The 21829-nt window shown below is 41.8% G+C and overlaps 1 protein-coding gene across 1 annotated transcript in view; it reads right to left on the reverse strand.

Annotated features, from left to right (window-relative positions):
• Positions 1-21373, reverse strand: part of PTPRB (protein tyrosine phosphatase, receptor type, B) — a gene marked incomplete at its 5' end in the record, with an annotated part of 36216 nt that extends 14843 nt beyond the window's left edge. Inside the window, 15 exons of the mRNA XM_010161535.1 lie at positions 1553-1831; positions 2327-2608; positions 3015-3278; positions 3938-4201; positions 4827-5096; positions 5986-6249; positions 6984-7247; positions 8624-8887; positions 9811-10074; positions 11488-11754; positions 13924-14184; positions 15949-16218; positions 18643-18906; positions 20493-20750; positions 21095-21373. Coding sequence (XP_010159837.1) covers positions 1553-1831; positions 2327-2608; positions 3015-3278; positions 3938-4201; positions 4827-5096; positions 5986-6249; positions 6984-7247; positions 8624-8887; positions 9811-10074; positions 11488-11754; positions 13924-14184; positions 15949-16218; positions 18643-18906; positions 20493-20750; positions 21095-21373 — 4014 coding nt within the window. The remainder of the gene's footprint in view (positions 1-1552; positions 1832-2326; positions 2609-3014; positions 3279-3937; positions 4202-4826; positions 5097-5985; positions 6250-6983; positions 7248-8623; positions 8888-9810; positions 10075-11487; positions 11755-13923; positions 14185-15948; positions 16219-18642; positions 18907-20492; positions 20751-21094) is intronic.
• Positions 21374-21829: the final 456 nt, after the last annotated feature.

Consider the following 21829-nt stretch of genomic DNA (forward strand, 5'->3'; position numbering starts at 1 on the left):
AGCATTCAACTACAGAGTACCATCTTTCAGACTGACTGCAGAATTTCCATAGGAAACGTTCTTCGTATGACAGAAAGCTATACCTCAAAAGTGACACAGCAGAACTAAACTGGAACATGAAGTACATAGGGAAAAACCTTCAGAGAACCAGTGCAGCAAAAGTGGGGATTTTAAGGATGTACATTGATGAATCTTTTAAAAATCTGTATTACTGAAAGTATATAGCATCACAGAATTTTTTAGATTGGAAAAGACCTTTAAGATCAAGTCCAACTGTTCTTTCTATCTGTCTAACTACATAAAATATATACATGTTGCACGTATGGGAAACATATAGAATATGTAAGCAGGTGGCTAAACTTCAGAAGGTTTTAGATTGCAAAAAGGCCCAATAATTCACACATTTATATGCCGTCTAGCTAAACCTCTTAGATCTACAAAGCCTAGTTGCAATTCGTTGTGTTCCCTTGAGGCAGAGCCTCCAGTGTTAACCAGAGCCTGGGAGGGAAGCAGTGTTCCAGGATGTGCTGGTTTTGGCTGAGAGTTAATTTTCTTCACAGTAGCTAGTATGAGGCTACGTGAAACAGCCCAGACTCACTTCTTGTGACATGAGTAGCTAGTTCCTACTATATGTGAGTTTGTAGCATCCTTTGTGGTAGAGGAAGGAGCTGACATGGTTGCAATTAAAGGCAATTGAGGGGGGAAGGGAGAAGGGTTGGTGACTGAACTCTGTAGTTTAACTCACTAGCTCCCAAACCATAATAAGTGTTATGATCCAGCATTTCACACAAACATGGCTTTAAATAAGCAGCTGTAGAGGCATCCTTGAATAGGCCTCCTGGCTGCCCTGTCATTTTTGAGTTCAGTCCTGCAGTGGTTCGGGTCCCTGTGTTGTGCTGCACCACTGAATCCAGAGGTATCACCAAAATTGGAGCAGCGCTAGGGCCAGCGATGGTGGGCTGTTGACTGCGGTAATGCCCGGCACTGTGGAAGCACCAGGAGATGCTGTCACTACCCTCCACTCAGCAGCCTAAGGGTGGAGAAACTGCAGAAGCTGGTTCAAGCACATGCTTTGGAAATCCGTGATCTCTCCTCAGGTTTACCTCCTACTGGTGATTTGCTCAGGATCCAGTGCCACAATCCAATGTCCTTACTGAGGGCTCTTTTTGCTGAGGATGGCTATTGCCTGTAAGGGGAAACAGCCAGGCACAGGAAGCCCAACAGCAACCATGAGGGCAATTAAAGGTGTGGGATGACAAGGACATCTTTGGTGCTGAACATCAGAGTGACAGGATAACTCTTCATGTTTCTCAGGCTATATTTCATGAATGAGCTAAATAAGCAGGTCTGGAAATGTAATGAGAGGCAATATAGTTAAAATCCTGCTTTTTCTGTCACAACAGGGACTGAAGGCCTATTTTGGCCACCAGATTACAAGTGCCACACACTGACAATTGTGGAGTTCAGAACTCCTTTTTCTGTCTAACCAATGCAAGCAATTGCTTATTGCTGCTCAGTGCCACCCTTCACAGCAACTCTGAATTCCACTTACGGTCGATCATTGTGATGGTGCTGTCTTCAACTACTTCACTCGTCATGTCTGCAGAATGCACCTTGATGGACACCAGGTATCGCTTGTGGGGAACAAGGGTCATGATATTAAGCAGAGATTTGTCTTTTTCTATCCTTTTAGAAAATTCCACTTCACGAGTGTCCAGTTTTTTGCATTCGACGCTATACCCATCAAAGTCAGAATCAGGAGGAGTCCAGGAACATGCAATGGCAGTAGAGGTCTGGGGCCGACAGTGAAGACTTTGTATCTTGTCTGGTTCTAGAAGAATGTTGATAAGTCAAACTTCAGTGGGAAAAGGGACAGATGTCATGCACTTTGCTCACCCTACGGCCCCTAGATTTTGCATCAACCATTTGATCAAAGCAGGAGGCTGGGAGCCAGAATTCCCACCTCTCCTTCAAATGTGTGCTGTCTGATCATTAGGCAAGACAGCCTTACTCATTTTAGCCATATGAAATGGGATCTAGTGACATCAGCCTCATCAGGTATGTGTGGCTTCAGTAAATTGATTGATTCAGGCTCTGCAACCAAACAGCCCCACTCTGGATATGAAAATTGCAAATGTGTGTCCATTTTCAATCTTCAAAGAGTTGACCTTGCAGACAGCAAGGGTTTAGAGTCTAGCTGAATTCATTGCCAGTCATTCATGAATTTATTAATGGAAATTACTGACTGCGAAAGGAATTGGTAAGATTTAACAGGTTTGCATCTTCTCCAGTTGAGTGTTAGGGTGCAAGGGAAATTGTTACTTACTCGTTCTCACACTTGCAGACTGTGACTGACTGTACGTCTTCCAGCTGTCACCGCTGACCGTTCTGACCCTGAACTCATAGAGTCTTCCTGGTCGCAGGCCATAGATGATGCGTACTTTCGATTTGCTGCTGCTGTATGGATTGAATACTGTGAGGGGATCTTTCGGAAGCCACTGCAACTCAAAATCGTCATAGTCTGTCCAGTCTGGAGGACCCAGCCAAGTGATTGATAGAGAAGTGTTTGTAACATCAGTAAAGGATACGGTGCTAGGAGGGCTGGGTGCTACATAGAAAAGAGGGGAAAAAAGGGGGGGGGAGGGAAAAAAAAAAAAAAAGAGTATCGTAACAAATTTTTACACAAGACAAATAAGATCAAATATGTATTATTTTCTTGATGCATCACAGAGTGGTTTATATTATCTCATGTACACAGCCAGTTACTGCAGCAGTGCTGATGGTGGTGACTGTCTCAGACATTACATATTTCTGAGCTGTTGAAAGAAAACCATCACCCCAACAAAATCACACCCCATTGGTTTAATACCCTTAAGAATATCCTTTATCTTTACAACTTCAGTGACTCTTACAATAAATCCTCCTTCAGAATAAGTCTGCTGCGTGGTTGTGAACTAATATGACTTCTGACAGATGGGACTAAACAAAAACCCCAAAGCTTTTGTGTCTTTTACCTGTTCTTCCTTCAGCGTTTGCTGTGTTGGTCAGGTCACCACTGTGAGTCACCACAACCAGGGTGTACTTTCTGCCAGGAACGAGGCCCTGAAAATGCCATTCTTTCAGGTATTTCTTCTGCCATGTTTCTTTCTGTGTCCCATTTGGGTTGTAAAGATTCAGCTCATAGAAGTCGACATCTCCTGCTGCTGGACCCCAGGTGAACCACAGACTGTCTGTCATGTTTCGGTTGGATGCCTTGAGACCGACAACTGGGGCTGGTACTGAAAAAAAGGGGATGAATATTACTTCATGTAGAACATCCTCAGGGTGATAAGAAGCAACCAGGTCAATCAGACCTTACACTTATCCTGTAATGACAGCCATGTAATAAATTGGAGAGCCACCACAGCTGGCCAAAAAGCCAGGAAGCATCTCTCAATAGTTTCCTTTCTCATTTTGAACTGCTACTGTCCCTAAAGGAGTCTGAAATGGTTAGAATAGATTTGCAAATGTTAAGCAGCTTTTTCCCAGTCAGTGTCTGCAAACATCTAGTTCTGAGGTAGCTGAAGAAAGCAGAGGCAGTGGTACACAGCCGTTACTGTATGGTACCTCAGAGGATGAAGAAAGGTTTCACCGAGTGTCAGCGCTGCTAGAGCTGCTTAGGAAACTCTGCTTCCCGCATGTGGCTAAACAACCATGGGTCTGCAGCCAGAGCTCCCCATGGGAAACAAGCTTTACTTCACTGGAAGGTTGCCAGACTTGCAATTACCAGACTTGCTTTGCCTTTTGTCTTTTCCACTCACAGACCAATGTGTAAGAGCCAATTTCGATATTTCTAGTAGTTGCTCTAATTTAGCATGAACATCAGACTCAGACCAGCTCACTGGTGTCCCTCATTAGCAGCACACCGGAGAGGGATGATTTTCTTAGATGTTCTTGCCTGTTCTTCCAAAGACAGATGACTCATTAGTGAGGTCTCCGCTGTGGGTAACAATCACCATTCGATACATCCTGCCTTGCTGCAGGTTCTGGAATGAACATTGCTGGAGCTGCTGCTCTCCTGAAATCCTGTCATGAAGGGACTTGTCTGGGTTATAGAGGAAGATGTCGTATGAATCAAGCTCCCCTTGTGAGGTGGTCCAGCTGAAGGACAGTCGGTCAGTGGTGTTCTCTGTGACCTTCAGATTTGTGACAGCTGCTGGAACTGAAAAGAAGGATAAATGCAAGAGTAAATATCAAAGTGTCTAGCCACTAAGCTGAACTTTATAAAGTAACAACTCCTGGCTGGAATACATTTCAATTAAGCCACACGTAGCTAAGTAATGTCAACATCAACATTCAGAAGCAACAGGAAGACGTTTATAAGGTGCCATTGAGTCTCTCCAATACAATGTTTATATTTCCCAGCAGGCTTGGTTCTCCAGTCTGTGCTCACACAGACTTGTCCATTAGTTTCTACAAGAAGACTGGATTAAGTAAAGACTGTAAGACTCTGAGGGGTATGTATTAATGTCAAATCCTGCACTAAGAGCCTTGAGATTGTGAATTAAAAGCTTGATGACAATAAAGCATTCAGGTGGTTCCGTAACAGATAGACTGGGGGAAGCATTCAGGACTTTGGTTCAATATTCTTATTCCAAACTATGGCCACGTTATTACGCTAACACAATTCAGATTCACATACCAAGCACATATCAGGAAAAATGATGCATAAATATCTGGAGTCTGTTCCTACTGGAATCTTTCCAGAATCAGGATATACAGATGATTCATGTATTTAATGATACCTGACTGAGGGAGCTATAAATAAACCAAAATGTTCTAATTACCTGTTCGACCAACAGTTTCTGCTCGTTTACTGAAGAGCCCGCCACTGACTGTCAAAACTTGTATTTTATATCTCTTGCCGGCTAATAAATCTTCAAATTTGTGCTGTTTGGCAGTAGCTGGCTCTGATTTGTTGCTCAGGAGGATTCCTTGCTCATTCAAGAGCAGAATGTCATATCTTTCAGCTACACCAGGAGCTTTCTGCCAGGTTACTAACAAGGAATGACTGCTGTAGGCATGATGGGCTAATAATTCCTGGACTGGGGCTGGAACTGGAAGCAACAATGAAAAGCAGGACATTATCAGGTGAAATACGGACCATTCAATACACAACTGTGGACAGAGTAATTAATAGAGAGTATCTTTATACATTTGCATGTTTACTTGTGGGAAAAGGGGTATCTCTGTATGTGTTTGCACAAGCAGTTCCTAGACATAAATACCATCAGATGAAGTGACAGAGCATCATGGACATCAGAACTGGGCATGGAGAAGAAAAAGATATACATAAATTATCATGAAAAGAGGGAGGAGAGTGATATGAACTGACTGAAACAGTTAAGAAAGGTATATGAAAAAGAACTGAAAAATTAACAAAGGGTAAATTGGTGCAAAATAGTAGCACAGAATAGAAAACATTAGCCAGCAGCTCTGGCACGAAAGTCAAGGCCACAGCAAACACATGCAGGTGCTGAAGAGAGAGGATGGATTAAAACTAAGGTGTTCCACCCTTTGTGTGTCCTGACATGCAGTATGTTGGGGCAATACATTGTCTAACAAGCCTTGATCATGCAATGGGCTCTGCTAGAACACAGTATTTGACTACATGGAGCCTTGCAGATGTGTATGTCGGATGGGTACAGGCACAGGACTGGAGAGGGTTGGAACTCCATTCATCCTATAAAGGCACACTTTGGGCTGGGGACCTGAATTCCACACACATTTACCCGGGTAAAGCTACTCACATGACAGATCTCGCTGATATTAACAGAGCCGTGCCTAAGTGTTTGCAAGAGTGAGGCCTCACCCTCTTTCAGATAAAACCTTCTTGTGATTCTGGGTCTCCTCATACCCAATGGTATGCTTATAAACATTATTAAATAAGGGTCAGCTTCTGGGAAAACAGAATGCAACTTGTTCCTTGTCTCAAAAGAAACCTACTTGTTCTCCCAAACGCTGCTAAGCTGTTGTGCAAGGTGCCGCTGTTAGATTGCACCACCACCCGGTACTGCTCCCCGGCTTCCAACTTGTGAAACAAGTGCTCAGAGACATGTTTGGAGACACTCTGGGAATCAAGCTGATGGTTTTGCTGAAATATAGTCACTGTGTAGGAATCAACATCTCCACCTCCAGGAGTCCAGCTCACTTTCAGGCTGTTTGTCATGCCGTTAGGTGACACGTGAATGTTTCTGACCGCACTTGGAACTGAAAAAGAAGGAACACAAAGGCACCTGCTCACAAATTTCCTGTAAGATTCAGACTTTTTAATTCCTACCTTTTCTACGGCCATAGCGAATGATTCAAAGGACAAAGAGTATTTACAGGTACAAATAATTTCACTCATGGGTAACCACAAGTAAAGCTGAAGGCATTTGTGTACAGTTGTGCCATTTTAGAAAAGAAATTCTATGTGTTTACAAGAAGAAAAATAAAGAAAATGTGAGTAAAACAGAAAAAAGTTTGTATGTCCTTTTATCTGGATAACCTCCCTCTTCTCCAAATGACACTTTAGAAACATCTCAGAAAATCAAAGCTCCTTATGTACATTTCCGTGGCATTTTGCAGTTATGATCTCACCCATTCATTTCAGGTGGGTCAACAGAGGCATAAAATAGCTTAAGTGATTTAGCTAGAGATACTAAGCAAACAGCTGACATGCATGGGAGTAACAGAAACCCAAACAGTGATATCTCAATACCATTCCTATGCCACAAATCAAATTATCTGCCAATAATCAAATTTCGGTGCCAGTGACCTTAGGTTATTAAGCACAGACCAAGTTGGCTGAAGAACTACTGTGATTTTCAATGAGTTCTGCTGTCTTTGTGCCGGTGTTACAGGAGCTCAAATAAGATCATGGCTCTCCCTTGATTTTCTGTGCCCTCATTCTTTCCTCTAGAGAAGCCTCAACACATTTTAAATACCACATTATTTCTTACTTGTCAGGCCTTCTATGAAAGTAGCACGTTGTGCATCTCCACTGATTGTCAAGACAAGAATTTTGTACAGACGTCCTGGAGTCAGAGCTGTGAACCAATACTCCTCAATGGTGTTCCCAAGGAAAATGGGTGGGAAGATCTTCATATCATTGAAGAGGAGCTGAATCTCATATTTATCAACATCCCCCTCAGCCTTTGACCAAGTTACCTGCAGATCTTCTGTGCTTCTGTTACTAAGAGTCAGTTCCTTCACTGACTCTGGCACTGAAGAAGTGAGAAGAAAGACAGGAAACTTCTCAGTACTTATTACCAGATCACAGCAAAAAGATAACAGCTCTGAGGTCATGCTCCTGAGCTAAAACCTTCCATTCAGTTCCCTAGGAAAAGCAGTAGATTGCACTTAATGGCAAGGGTTTCTGTTTGTGGTCTGCACTATGTCTAATAGTGGATGGTCCCATTTCAGAACAGGGAGTCCACAATCAAGCAGCATAAATAGAATAAATGAATATCGCAGCCGGCAGGGAGTTTGCAGAGCCAACAAAAATGGAGTAGGATCTGCACGGACAACAAGTGTGAGCTAGTGGAGACCCAAGGTGAGCTGAACTGTCTATGTGATGCAGCACTGTGCAGTTCCCAACTCCTGCCAAATGCAGGTCAGTTATTTTTGTCCAGTGCTACATCTGTGTTAATAAACTTGGTTTCCTAGCATGGCTCATTAGAATCATAGAAAGGTTTGGGTTGGAAGGGACCTTACAGACCATCTAGTTCCACCCCCCCTGCCATGGGCAGGGACAGCTTCCACTAGACCAGGTTGCTCAAAGCCTCATCCAGCCTGGCCTTGAACACTTCCAGGGATGGGGCATCCACAGCTTCTCTGGGCAACCTGTTCCTGTGCCTCACCACCCTCTCCTTGCAGAACTTCTTCCTGATATCTAATCTAACCCTCCCCACTTTCAATTTAAACCAGTTACCCCTTGTCCTGTCACTACAGGCTCTTGTAAAAAGTCCCCCCTCAGCTTCCTTGTCGGCCCCTTCAGGTACTGGAAGGCTGCAACAAGGTCTCCCCAGAGCCTTCCCTTCCCCAGGCTGAACAAACCCAACTGTCTCAGTCTTTCATCATAGGAGAGGTGCTCCAGCCCTCTGAGCATCTTCGTGGCCTCTTCTGGACTCACATTAGCTTACAAGTAGTACTAGGTGAAGACAGGCAGATCCCTGTCGGCTCACAACTAGCCACCTTACCACTCTTGCCCCATGCACCAGCTCTTGGAGTAATTTAAGTAGAGTGAGGTCTAGCCTATCTTCTTCCTTAACCAGAAAAAAACTGGGTTGTTTAAACTGTGCTAGAATGTACATAAATACCAAGCTTACGTGTGGACATCTATACAACTGTTTTTCAGTTTACTATGTTTCATGATTTGCTTTCGAAGTTCACAGCATGGGTCTCTTCTTTCATTTTCTGTATGTCTGTAACTTTAACACTGGTCATAAACTAAATGCTGCTTTCCATATTTGGAATGACACACATTCAAAGAGTCACACTCAACATCCTATGTTAAAATCATACAAGATTTTTGAGTCCAGGTATGGTAAATAGAAAAAGTGCTGGAGTGTCTCAGGATGTTTCTGGGGTATTTACTTACTTGTTCTGCCATAGACCCTTTCACTAGTTTCATATTTCCCACTCCTTGTGCTGACTGTGACACTGTACTGCCTCCCTGGGACCAGCTGAGTGAAGACACATTCATTTTCATCCTTTGGGACACTTTTTGTTTGGATGAAATCATTGTTGTTCTTGATGATTACTTCATAATTATCAAAATATCCAGAGGCATGTAACCAAGACACCTTCAAGTAGTCACTTCTGGCTGAATTGCTGACAGTAAGTCCCTGAACGCTTGAAGGGACTGAAAGAAAAAACACAATTAAAGGTTCAGAAAGCAACAACTGAAGTAACAGGAGTTGCTGTAGTGGACTGTATTTGTGGTAATTGCAAGACGTTTCTGAGGAAGTTGGAAAAAGACCACAACGTGGATTTAAGCAATACCCTGCCCTCTAAAATAGTAACTGCAGTTTCCAGGCTGCTTTACGTCATATGACAACAGTTTGCCTTTCCAATTTTTGGTCTTCTGGAAGTTGGTCAGTTTTGCTTATAGCAGTGAGTTCCACAGGTTTAAACTAGTCCGGAATTCAGTTCTCCTCATACAAATGGTTGTCCCTGGGATTTTCATTTACATCATGAGACGACTGAAATTGCACTAACTTGATACTCTCTGTCATTTTAACACCCCTTACCATCTTTCTTTTATTCTACTGCTTTACCAGATGTGAAGGCTCAGTTTTTTCAGTCTTTGAGGAAGTTTTAAAATGCTTTCCATCATTACTGCCACTCTTCTCTGCAATTTCTCTATTCCTGTTACAATCTCCTTGAACACTGCATGACCAAAACCAATAGACACGGGTGTTATGCATTTATGTGACACCTTATTAATACTTAAGTAGTTAGCTCCTATCCTGTTCTTTCAGTGTTTGAGTAAATTTTTTGGGAGATACTGTGCAGGATATATTTAAAGGGCCAAGTCAGGAAAATGCATTTGAGCCAAAACATGATTTCTGCTCACTCACAAGGACTTTTATTCATGATAAAGTAATTTTTTATGACATAAAGCAGCAGTAGGGGCATAAGACCAAGTCTGTAAAGCTGTAATTTTATGGTCTGACCCTCTGACCCCTACACACCCATCCCAGTTTGGTCAGATATTGATACATCATTGATAATGGCTATACAAAGTGGTTATGGAGATTTTATTTGCTCAGAGGCTCTCTTTACCTGTTCGTTCCTGGCTGAAGGAATAATTTTCATACTTCCCACTCTTCGTGGTTATCGTCACATTGTAAAGCGTCCCAGGAGTAAGGCTGCTGAAGGAACATTCACTGAAGGATTTGGAAATGGTGAGAGTCTGAACAATCTGGTCATCGTGAGAGAGTGTTACCAAATAACTGTCTACATCTCCAGAAGCTGGCAGCCAAGAAACACTGAGGTAGTCACTGCGACCTGAGTTATTTACTGTTACTCCAGTCACGCTGGAAGGAACTGTGCAACAAAGAGGAGAAACCAGAAGAGCTTTAACTAGCCAATTCTTATTGTTGTGAAATGCCTGGAATGCCACCCTGCAAAATAAGCAGTGTGGAACTCCGCAGAAGCTCTGCACTGACTCCCCCACTTAGCAGCATTCACACCCTTTTTGGAATACAGCAAAGGAAATGGTGGCATAATCCCAGCACTTCTACAATCCCAGAAGACGACACATCCTCTCAAACTGCCATTCATCAGTAACAGCAATAACTACTGAGGCTTATATGAAGTCGCAGCCCATAGCAGAATGTTTCATTTACAGTGAGTTCTCTGACCCCTCGTGGCCAAAACATGAATGCAATTTGTTTTTGAGCCCAGCAAGGTGAACTCAAAGGCTCCACATTGCCAGAACTACCATGATTCAGGTGAAAATTATTAGTTATTACAGGGGCAGAACTTAATCATAATGAACTGCCACGTTTTCACTGAACTCTGATGCACTGAACTGACTTACCTACGTAGAGGGGCTGCCTGTCAATTTTCAGAGTCAAAACTATTAGAAGATTTTACCAAATCTGTCTGTGTACTTTAAGCCTTTCAGGACTATTCTGCTTCAGGCTGTAATACTGAGGTTTAAACTTATGCCAGGACATATATTTTATTATGAATGGAAACAGGCAAGTCAGTGAGCCTCCTCTTTTTTTTTTAATCTTTTTTTAACCTGAAAATGGTTGTTTTCAAGGAGAACACTGGAGCAAACTGCAGAATGCCTGGCCTTTGCCAAATTCACATAAAGTGCAAAATTGCACTGTGTTGTCAATTTTCTCCTCTATTGAATATTTAATTATTTAAATATTTATTTAATATCCAAAGGACTAGTATTACATTTCATGAGTCATTAAACTGAGAGAATTAGATGTAATAGTAAATCCTGTCCTATGCAGCATAAAAGGGCTTCATAATGAGTAATTAACCCTGGTGGATATTTTTAATGTTGGACTGGACAAAAAGAATGGGTCACGAGAGACAGAGACACACATTCTTCCCACCACCTTTAGGTGAGTGATTTGCACACCTAAGTGAGGAGCAACCACCGTATGCTGCCATCTAGTCAATGGAACAAGGAAGTCCCTTCCAAGGAGTAATCTTCCTACCACAGCTGTACATCACTCTCAGGGCATATTTTTGTCTTTGCCTCAGAGTGATCTTGCTGTACGGAGTACCTACTGTAGGCAAAGCGGTTAGCTCCCTAAAGCTACATTAACGTGACTCTGGACCCATAGCGTACCTGAGATCACACAGAGGAATTTTATGGCTGAAACTCCTCTAGTTCTAAATTCTCAGTCCAGTGGCTTAATCACAAGGCTATTCTCTTTAATAAATTCAGCTTTTAGGAACTGACAAAAGACATTGGAGTATCTTCCTTTTTACCTGTCCTGCCCTCTGCGATCGTTTGCCTTGAAGATATCCCCCCACTGACAGTGGTGACAACAACCGAATAGAGTCCTCCAGGTTTCAGGGGATAGAAGTGGTATCTGTTGGTTTCACTGGGAACAGTCTCATTCTTAATGACAACATTCTCATGAATCAATAGCACTTGGTATGAGTCTACATCTCCCAGAGCTCTCGTCCAGTTGGTGAACAAGCTGTTGGTTGATCCCTGACTTGACACAGTCAGAGCAGTCACTTGGGCTGGCACTGAAAAAAAAAAAATGTTATAATGTTACTGAGGAGGAACAAAATAAAACAAAACAAAATCCCCCAAATAACCCGAGTTTAGTCACACTGAGGAAATGCATCAAAAGAACATTCCAATTTGCAGCCAGACTCAACAGGACTAAAAATAATCTAACTGTGGACTGCTTCCTGTCTGATGGGATGTTGTCTATGGGAAACTATCTAAGGCACAGAAAGGTCTTGCAGGCTTTAGCACAGTTTTGTCAGTCAGACCAAAATGATTCAAGATCAGTGAAGGGGGAGAGATGGCATTTCATAAATATCATTATACAAAGTCCAAGAATTTAGGAAATCACTTGGTTTTGTGATGATTATTTCACATAGTCTGTGCCTTTCATTCTCCCTTTTCTCTTCTATTCCCCACCTCTCATTCCTACTAAATGGCAAACTAGTTTGATGAATGCCTCAGGCACAGTCATCTATACCTCAGAGAAGTGTCAGACACTGTAATTTTGGATAGTTTGGTTTTACTTTTTACATAAGATCTGCAGGATACTAACTTTTCTAGCATCAAAAAATGAGTTAGTTGCTAAACTAACATGACATTTATCTAATACAAGCTGGTGAACTTAGCCAGCCCAAAAAGGAAAGAGAAAGAACAGAAAGGAATGGAATATCTAGCACAAATTTTAGCAAAAATATTTCTTTAAGCTTTTTTTTTTTTTTGGGACAATATTTGGTCAAAGACAGGAAATACAGTTACTTCTTTCTAACTATTTCTGCTTACATGATGAAACCCAACTGAAATAAAGAACCCTTTAACCTTACAAAATGTGATTGCAAGCTTCATCTCTTGTTTTATATGAACCTTTTTGCACAGATAGTACTGGATTGGCAATCATAAACAAAAGCTAGAAAATTAAGACACGTAGCTGAAAAAACATAATGTTCATATCAAATGAAATAAAAAAATCTACCAGTTTTATAATGCTGCCATAACATAGCAAGGTCCAACAAGAAACAGAAGGGCCAGATTTCTATGCTAAAGGCACCTTCAGTGACACCTTAGGCTTCACTGGAAGTTGACCAATCTGGGAAGCATGTAAGACCTATTTCTGTCATATTTACAGCAGTATTTTGCCAGCCTAGTAGGCTGTTCTACTGAAAAGAAGATTCACAGGTTTGGAATGCTTATTAAAACCTACAGACTCACTGATGTTTGTTCTTTATCACTTTAAATGTAATGCTGCCACAGTATCCCTGTTTGCTGTGTTTTCAGGCATTGATTCATACGAGCAAAGTGGGACACTGTAACCTTTATGCCTGAATAGGCCTCCTAAAGGGGCCTAAGGCAGAAGGAAGTGAAATCCCAGCTATCTAATCACATAGCAGAGAAATGAAAGTGCAGGTCAGTCAAACTTTTCAGGCCTTGGAAGGCGTCAGAACACTTGAGCATAGACCGCTATCAACCATAGGCATGATGAGATTCATACGCTAGCTGCTTGTTTTTCCCTCTGCTGTGCCAGACCAGAGCTACGTTTTAAGGCTCTGCTTGCACTGGAGAATGCATAAGTCAAGCAGAGTAAAGAAATGCATATGGTTTAAAACTCGTACACGTGCATAAAATTAGCACCCTGCAGGGGGTGGGAATGGGACTTTCCTTGAGTCACAGTCATCATCCTAAGTAACAGACACAGATTTTGGAACCAGAAGAGCAGAGAAATTCGAAATACATTTTCAAGGTCACATATGTTTTGTGTCTGTCAACCCTGGAACGTTCCCCCTAAGGGAATATTTTCCTGTGTGGTAGTGGTTTGTTTGGTTTGTTTTTTTCCAGATGATGAATGCTTTGAATGAAGGAAGTGACCTTCCTGAAGATACCCAGTGAAAATTGTTCTTCTTATATGGAATCTTGCGCTCATGTAGATTAATCAGACGTGACGTAGTATTTCAGAAAACTGTTTTGCTAAGAATTACATATCCATTTCCCCAAAACTTTAAATAAATACTGCAAGATTACTGGCAGTCAGAAATTACAGACTCAGAAACATCACTTTTCTATTGAAAAAACAACTGTAAAATCCAAGACTTTTGATATTTAGACACCGAACTCATTCAGTTCACTACAAAGCAAAGAAATTGTTAATGGTTAACAGAAATAAAGACTAAAATAGTTTGACAGGGTGATACCTGTTCTTCCTTCCACTGAAGTCCAGTTGCTTAAAATCCCACTAATGGTAGTGATGGTAGCTGTGTATTTTCTTCCAGGTACCAATTCAGCGAAAGTGAATTCCTTAGCTTCTTTTGCAAGCCCTTTTTTTATGACAGTAAGATCACTATCACCCAGTGAAACAACATAGCTGTCCCATTCTGCAGCAGGGGTCATCCACATAACACTAAGTGAGGATTCATTAGCATGCTTCACACGGAGCTGGAGAACAGGCTCTGGAGCTGTAAAAGTACACAAACATCACAATGAGAACAGGACTTTGTAGTGATCAGACATGTCATATCTTGAGCTGCTGTAAGGAATCTGTTCGGTAAGACAGAAATGTGACAGCATTGGAGCATTTGTAATTAAGAGGAGATTCTTTACCTTTCTCTAGGAAGCCAGTCTTACGAACCTAGTATCTGCGCTACTCTTCTGTAGCAGCAGACTTCAGCAACGCATTATGGTTGTAATGCTGAGGTTTAAACTTACGTCAGGGTATGTATTTTAGTATGAATGGAAACAGTGAAGTCAGTGAGCCTCCTCTTGAACTGTGGGTGCTAGACAGGGATATAAAACATTTGTACCATAAAATAGATCTACCCCAATTTAGCTGTAACAGACAAGGGTGCAAATTATAGGGTGTGACATTGATTTTGCACTGGTTCGTATCTCAGTGAAGCTGGGAGACACTTCAAACTAACTTATAGTGGTATGAAAGAATTTGATCAGTATACTTCTGTGTGTGTTCATGTGTGTGTGAGTGCGTGCACTCAGAGGGCATCTGTTACCAAACACAGCCCCCTGATCCAATTTTGTCCCTGTTAATGCTGAAACCCAACTCACTTTCCAAGACCGTGCACTTATGTATAAGGAAATTAAGTCAGAATAGGGCCTAATACCTAAGCTTCACATCAGGTCAAATAACTGTGGGTCAAATACAGTAGTGATATATCCACTGTTGGGTATTATTTATTGGACTCTGTTCTAATCACTTAGCTGTGTCAATCAAAAGTAACACCATAAACTTAAATTACTTGTAACGTATATCAAAGTAAGCAAGATGAGAATCTGCCTTCCCCTGATTAAGCTGGCTAGCAGTTAGAGAAGCCTCAGTTCTGTAGCTTCTACTGGTCTTGTCATTGTGCAAAATCAACAAAATGAAGCCCTCGGGGAATGACAGGTAAGAGTGTAGTAGGAAAGGTGGGGACCAGGAAGTGTGAGGATAGAAGTAGGGTTGCCCTATCTTATCTCACATTCTCCTGTGAGATAAGGCTCAGGCCTGAGCCTTCCCTGATACTCCTCATCCAAGTCTTCTTGTCCTCTGAATTGCACTTACTTTGCATTCACAGAGCAGAACCATTAACAAGTATATTTTGACTATTCTTTAAATTTGAAGCAACTAGATGCGGCTTAGACTAGCAGGCTCCAAAAGAATTCCAGTGATGTCACTGCAGCCTATATGGCTTTCTTTGGAAAGGCTGACTTGAGCTGGCTAACTCCATTTGATTTCTAGAGCACAGAATCAAGAACTGGGATGTTATGGAACAGCCACACTCACATACATCTCAGCCAATTTTGGTTAACACTCAATACTAATTAGTTGTACAAGCTGGCAAGTAAACCAGTTTGCCACTGAACAGGCTGATGAACAAAACAGGAAAATATATATTGCTCTCTTTAAAGAGCTGCATAGGGTGCTGGCAATCAGCTACAAAATGTAACAGTGAGATGTTATACATGTAGTGTTACGCCTCAGTCATGACAGCATGGTGACATAATTCCCAAAACTTTTACTAACAATATATTTCCTACAAAAATAACCCCGAAAGTTTTCACAGAACTGCTAAAAGTAAGTATTTCTGTTTTTCACAACGGAGCTCCTTATTACTGTATTAGTAGTGCAATTCATTTGTGAATGCATCCAAGTACTATTTCTTTCTGATTGTGCTCAGGGCCCAGCTGAACATTTTGCAATTCCACCCTTCTCAGATGAGCACGCTGACCTGTTCTCCCCTTGCAGCTGGTCTTGCTCTGCAAATCGCCACTCTCCACAATGACGTCCACGTCGTACTGCCTCCCCGGGATGAGGCCCACGTCGTGGATGAGGTACTCGGTGGAGTCCTTCTCGAGAGTGGTGTTGAGGAGCAGGGCCGAGCGGTTCCACAGGAGCAGGCGGTACCTCTCCCAGTCTCCCGCAGGGGGCAGCCAGTTCACTCGCAAGGACCTCAGCCAGCCGCCACCACCGGCTGTCAGCTTCGAAACCTTCTGGGGATCTGAAATACAGAGATCCAGACAGTCATTCTGAAGCAGGGTATCTCTGCAAAGACCCAACCACCGACTGGCAAAACCTGTCTCGCAGCAGAGCTATTGTAGAAGTACTTGGATCAGTTGGAGCAACGTGAGGTATTTTGGTACAAAAGGCTGACATTCATTCTACAGATAATTTTTACTCTTCCCCACACAAACCACCCACTTTTTCACTGTTAGGTTTCTGACACTGGAAATGGGGAACCCTTCTTAAGGCAGGCAAAATCTCCCCCACGCACTTCTTGGCTGCATCTTGAAGCTTTTTCAAAGCTAAGGCCAAAACTTCAACCACTATGGTCCAAATTCTGGTCTCAGCAGCAGAAATTCAGTCTGGTGGCTTCTTCCACAAAGCCTTGTATGTCCTAGTCCCTTCCAGCTGTAAGACACCCAGGTTCAAAGTGAAGTCCATTAAAGCATCCACTCTGTCCTGTGCATCACTTTAAGGGTCCTGAATTTACGTGCTCAGCTTTCCTGCCCTACTGCTGCAGGTCACTCTGGACCACTGAAACCTTGCTGATTTTCATGGGATAATTAAACATTAACCACACCAAGTGGAGATTGGAAGACAGACGCAGACACTTAGGTTAGGATACCTATAGCTTAGTATTAAGATACTCATCAGCATTGGAACCCTGAGACCATCAGCAAGTATTAACTGTAAACTACCAGGCGAGAATCATGCTCTCATGTTTTCTCTGGCTTAGTTAGTATTTTGTTGCTCAGTACATAGCAAAAGTTCGAGAGATTTCTAACAGCACCACAAAATACTTAGGAGTTTCAGCTCCCACAGGCATAGCTGGGTATCAAACCTACATCTCCCACATGTCAGCGAATATGGGAGACGTGTTTCAATTGCTGAGCGGGTGAATAAAGGCACCCAACATTTTGTTAGGAAGCATGGGTGTGCTTAGATCACAACAAAGTTCAGCCTTGTCAGGCTGGCTGGACATCATTACACCCTTATGGCACAAAGTTTCGGTCCTTGAGATGTCTGTTTGCCTCACCACAGCATTCCTCAGCAGGTTCTGCTGCTGTAGGCACCCTCTCAATACACAGCAACATGGATTGTGTTCTTGGGCACCCGGCTCTCTCTGTGAGTTACAGAGGGAACCTAAGCCTAACCCCTTGAGGATCTGTAGACCTGACAGCCTGGATTTAGAAATTTACCTTTAGGCCACAAAGCTTCTGCTGAAGTGACGCTGTTGGTATCTATGCAGAAGTCAAGGGAAGGAATTACACATGACCAGCATCCTTGGAAATGGGACTTCTAGATCCCCAACACTGGAAGTACCGGGTCTAGGTCACCAATTTGGATATCAGTGGTTTGAGTGAGGGCCTGAAACTCTGTCTTCAGATGGAAATAATGATCTTAAAGGTCATTAATGGTAGACTAGACAAACAAAACAGATGTGCATGTAGCTAGTTCAGCTTTGTACCTACTGGACATGAAAGGCTTTTCAGGTCTGTTGCAGCCTGCATTCAGAATGAGGTAGTAGCTAAAGATGTCAAGGATGTGCCTTTCACATGAGATGTTTAGTTGTAGATGATAAATATTCTCTAAAATAAATACTCTGCTCTCTCTCTCTCACACACACACGTTTTATAGGTTTTTGGTGGGTTTTTTTGCTCTGAGTCTACTAACAATTTACGTATGTATTGTTCACCCACTTAAATATTTTTTCCCATCTAAGGCTAAGCTGGTGTGGGGAAGATGACATGCTTTTGTGGCTAGTAATGCTGTGGGAGAATCATGCCAGGATTTTTCAGGTTCAGAGCTCATAAAAGAGATACCTGAAAAAAAAAAAACCCCACACTTCTGAAAGAAGATAGAAAAACCATAACCCAGCTCTACCTGGGTTGCCAAATGCCTTCCTTAATCCATGCTGTTGGTAGTAAAGAAAGCCGAGACCTAATCTTTTCCTATTTGTAGATTTGTGTCTGGAGCAAGGGATAGTATCAGGCCTTGCCAAATTACTTAAAAATCTGTTAACAATTTGACTGCCAAATTACTTAAAAATCTGTTAACAATTTGACTGCATGGACACTTCCCCATAATGTAACTCATTTTATGTACTATGCTGAGTTGATTTCAAGATAACAAAGTTGGTCAGAAGCGCAGCAGTGTGGAACAGTTTTGTAACAGACTCACTCAACTATAATGTCCAAAACGCATTACTGTTTCCTGCTCCCAAACTATGCTGGAGCTGCTTTTAGCTGCCAGATTAACTGCTGCCAGAGTCAGGAAGGGGTACTCCCGGAACAATATTGTGCTCTTTATCTTATTTTGCCTGGAATCCAAATCATTTTGTCTCCTACAATGATTTTCTACAAGGCCAATGTAGACAAAAACAGCATTGGTTACAATGTTCTTACTGCAGCAGAAGACTTACATGTCCTGCCAGTTGCCATCCGATCGGCAAACAGTTCACCACTGATTGTGCGGGCAGTAACCTGATAAAGACGTCCTGGAGTCAGCTTGTCAAAGTGAGTCTCTATGACTGGTGGCTGTAGAGTTTTGACTTCTTTAACAGATCCAAGATGAGACAGAGTGATATTATAGAAATTGAGGTTTCCTGAAGGTCTTCTCCACTTAACTTTTAAAGCGTCTAAGCTGTCATCGTTAGTCACCGTCAAATCTAAGACTTCAGCTGGGGCTAAAAAAAAAAAAAAAAAACCAAAATAAGAAAGAGAATAAAATACTTCCACCACAGGATATGTAAGACCTGCTGCCTCCAAACAGCGATAGTGAAGTTTTCCCCTTGAATACTTATATGAGATGGACTGTGAATGATTGTGCCCAAAGAGTGACAGGGCAAAGTCTGGTCACAGTGAAACTGAACCCAGCCCTATTTAAGATATTCTCCCGCCGAGGGTGACACCTCTCAAAATGCCCATTCTTGTTTCACAGAATAGAAAATCTGGTAGCCATGTCTGCACTCACACTAGTCATTTTGACTATAAAACAGACCACGCACATGCTCCTAAGAACAGAGGTGCCTGCACAGATTTTGGTAAATACTCCAGCACCACTGGAGCTATTCCTGTTCCACACCAGTATGGAAAGGATTGGAATCAAACTCCTTTATTCGAAAGCTTCACCAGAAGGAAAGCATAGCCACCTCCAATATCTTAATTTCTCAGGTTTGGGGGAAACTCAGTACTGAAATGGAAGACCATACTGCAAGCTAGACAGAGTGACTTTATGTTCTGAGAAAACCTGTGATATTGAAAATTTTTGCACCCCACAAAAGGAAGAAATAAAAAATTCTAAAGAAATAAAATGAAACAAGAGTATAATCCCCAGAACAGCCAGTGCTAGATGACAACAGCAATCACGTGCGCGCCCTAGATATTACCATATTACTCACTTAATATTAAATTATGTTTAGATGGTAAGATTTCTGTAGGAGAAACTGTGCCTTACATTTCCCAGACATTAAGGAAAGCAAAGCCATGACCCTGGTTTTGCTTACATGAGTGTTTTAACCATTGGACTCTAGTAGGATGTCACCTTATTTTTCTCTCTATGACCACAAAACTCTACCCGGAAAACCCTTCCCAAATAAACCCTTCATTTCTAAAACTCTGGTTCTGCGAATCAATACTTCCATGTGGGAAAAAAAAAACCAAACCCAAAACACAAACAACAACAACCCAACATTCAATTTTAAATTTCTTAACCTGCTCTACATTTTCCTTTTCCCTTCTTTTCCAGAAGTGCAGCTATTGACTGACTTTGGATCAAAATTCATAAGCTCTACACCTGCTATACAGCTCAGTAGGAATCATGGAGTTAAACTGTCTTCAGTACTGTGAAATAACAGACCACACACTGCTTCAGTTCACCGAAGAAGTTCATACAGGCATCAGATGAACCTCTTTCACAGATATGACAGGATCTTAGGGCACATGGGCTCAGATAGTTTACACCTAACTTTACATGTTTAATGGAGCTGCCTACATTAAGCAGTGCAGATAACTTATCTGCAGACACCCTACAAGTGAATTTAGCTGCTAACTTTGCTGCAGCCCTAACTTAGGGAGCTAAATAAGTTTACGGTGTCTCTAACTCCCTCTACATTCTTTGGAGAGAAACACCTGCCAAGGGTAATTCAGACACTGAAGTCAGGGAATATACACTTGGTACAGTAATAATTCAGCATTCTGAAGTATGTCCTGTAATATTATTAGATTATGGCCTTAGCTTCTTGTTCTGTTGTGATGAATTCTGAAATCTTACCTGTCCTGACTGTTTGAAAACTGCTGCTTTCCAATCCTGCAGCCTGGGTTATGATCGAGAGATTATACAAGTGGCCTGCTGTAAGTCCTGAAAAAGTGTAGGTGGTCATAGGATCTTCGTGGTGAATCTCATGAACTGGGACATGATTATCCAGTAACACCAGCCTGTAACGATCCACGTGCCCAGAACCAGGAGACCACGAAGCATGGATAGTGTCAGTCTTGACACTGACCTGAATATTTTTCACAGGGGATGGCACTGTTGGAATCAAAAAACCCACAATTTCAGCAATCTTGAACAAATTTACTTTTGAAATATGTTGATTTTTTTTAGGGTTAGTGAAAACCCAGCCCCAGATTTATGTCCAAATACACCATGACAACAGGCCTCCAGTTTTAACAAACAACCCTTTATGTTAGTCAGATTCATGGCTTGTTTATTTCTACTTACAACCAATAGACACTTACACACACACACACACACATATATATATATATCTTGCCAGGTAGAATAATTATGTATATTTGTCCATTTCAAAATGCAGAACTGCAAAATACCATCAATGGGTTTATTTAGATGAACTACAGTAAAAGAAGTCCTACCAGTAGATCCACTTATGTGAAGTTCTGGGCTACTCTTATTTCCAGCAACAGCACTGAGGACAATGTTGTATTTATTCCCAGGGATGAGACTGAAGAAAGTATTTTCTGTTTTTGAAATTCTTCCTGGTATGGAGACTTCTTGTATCTTTTTATTATTGTGATTAAATAATACTAGGTTATACAAGTCCACCTTTCCTGAAGAAGGATCCCACTGAACCTGCAAGCTTGTGAGGGTAGTTTTTTCCTTATTAATTTCAAAACGAGGTGGTGGTAAGGGATCTGTAGTTAAAAACAAACAAACAAAAAGAACACACAAACTAGTATTTCTTGCACTTGGATAGTGTGGAGTTCTACACAGCAGCACAAAGCAGCTTTTCAAAAACGCTTTTTCTTTCCATTCATAAATATTGTGTCACAGAAACCTGTCCAGAAGCATCTCCTGCAGAATTCAGAACTGTTACTTGTGTCTACACATACACACTCACACACACACACACAAATAGCGAGTAACACTTTCAGTTGTGGATGTATGTAACAAGCTTGGAAATCTGCTGATAGTAAAACTGTAACAACTTTAATAAGAAACAGCAAACATGAAAACTCAGCAAATTACACTCACTGTTTCAATGTAATGTAGCTTTATAGATACCAGGGTACCAGTGCCTTTCATTCCCTAGCACTCACGCTAAACACTTCATCACTAATGGGCATAAGCTTTTATTCAGTTTTAAGGAC

This window comes from Eurypyga helias, unplaced genomic scaffold, assembly GCF_000690775.1.
Source record: "Eurypyga helias isolate BGI_N326 unplaced genomic scaffold, ASM69077v1 scaffold14111, whole genome shotgun sequence".
Taxonomy (NCBI): domain Eukaryota; kingdom Metazoa; phylum Chordata; class Aves; order Eurypygiformes; family Eurypygidae; genus Eurypyga; species Eurypyga helias.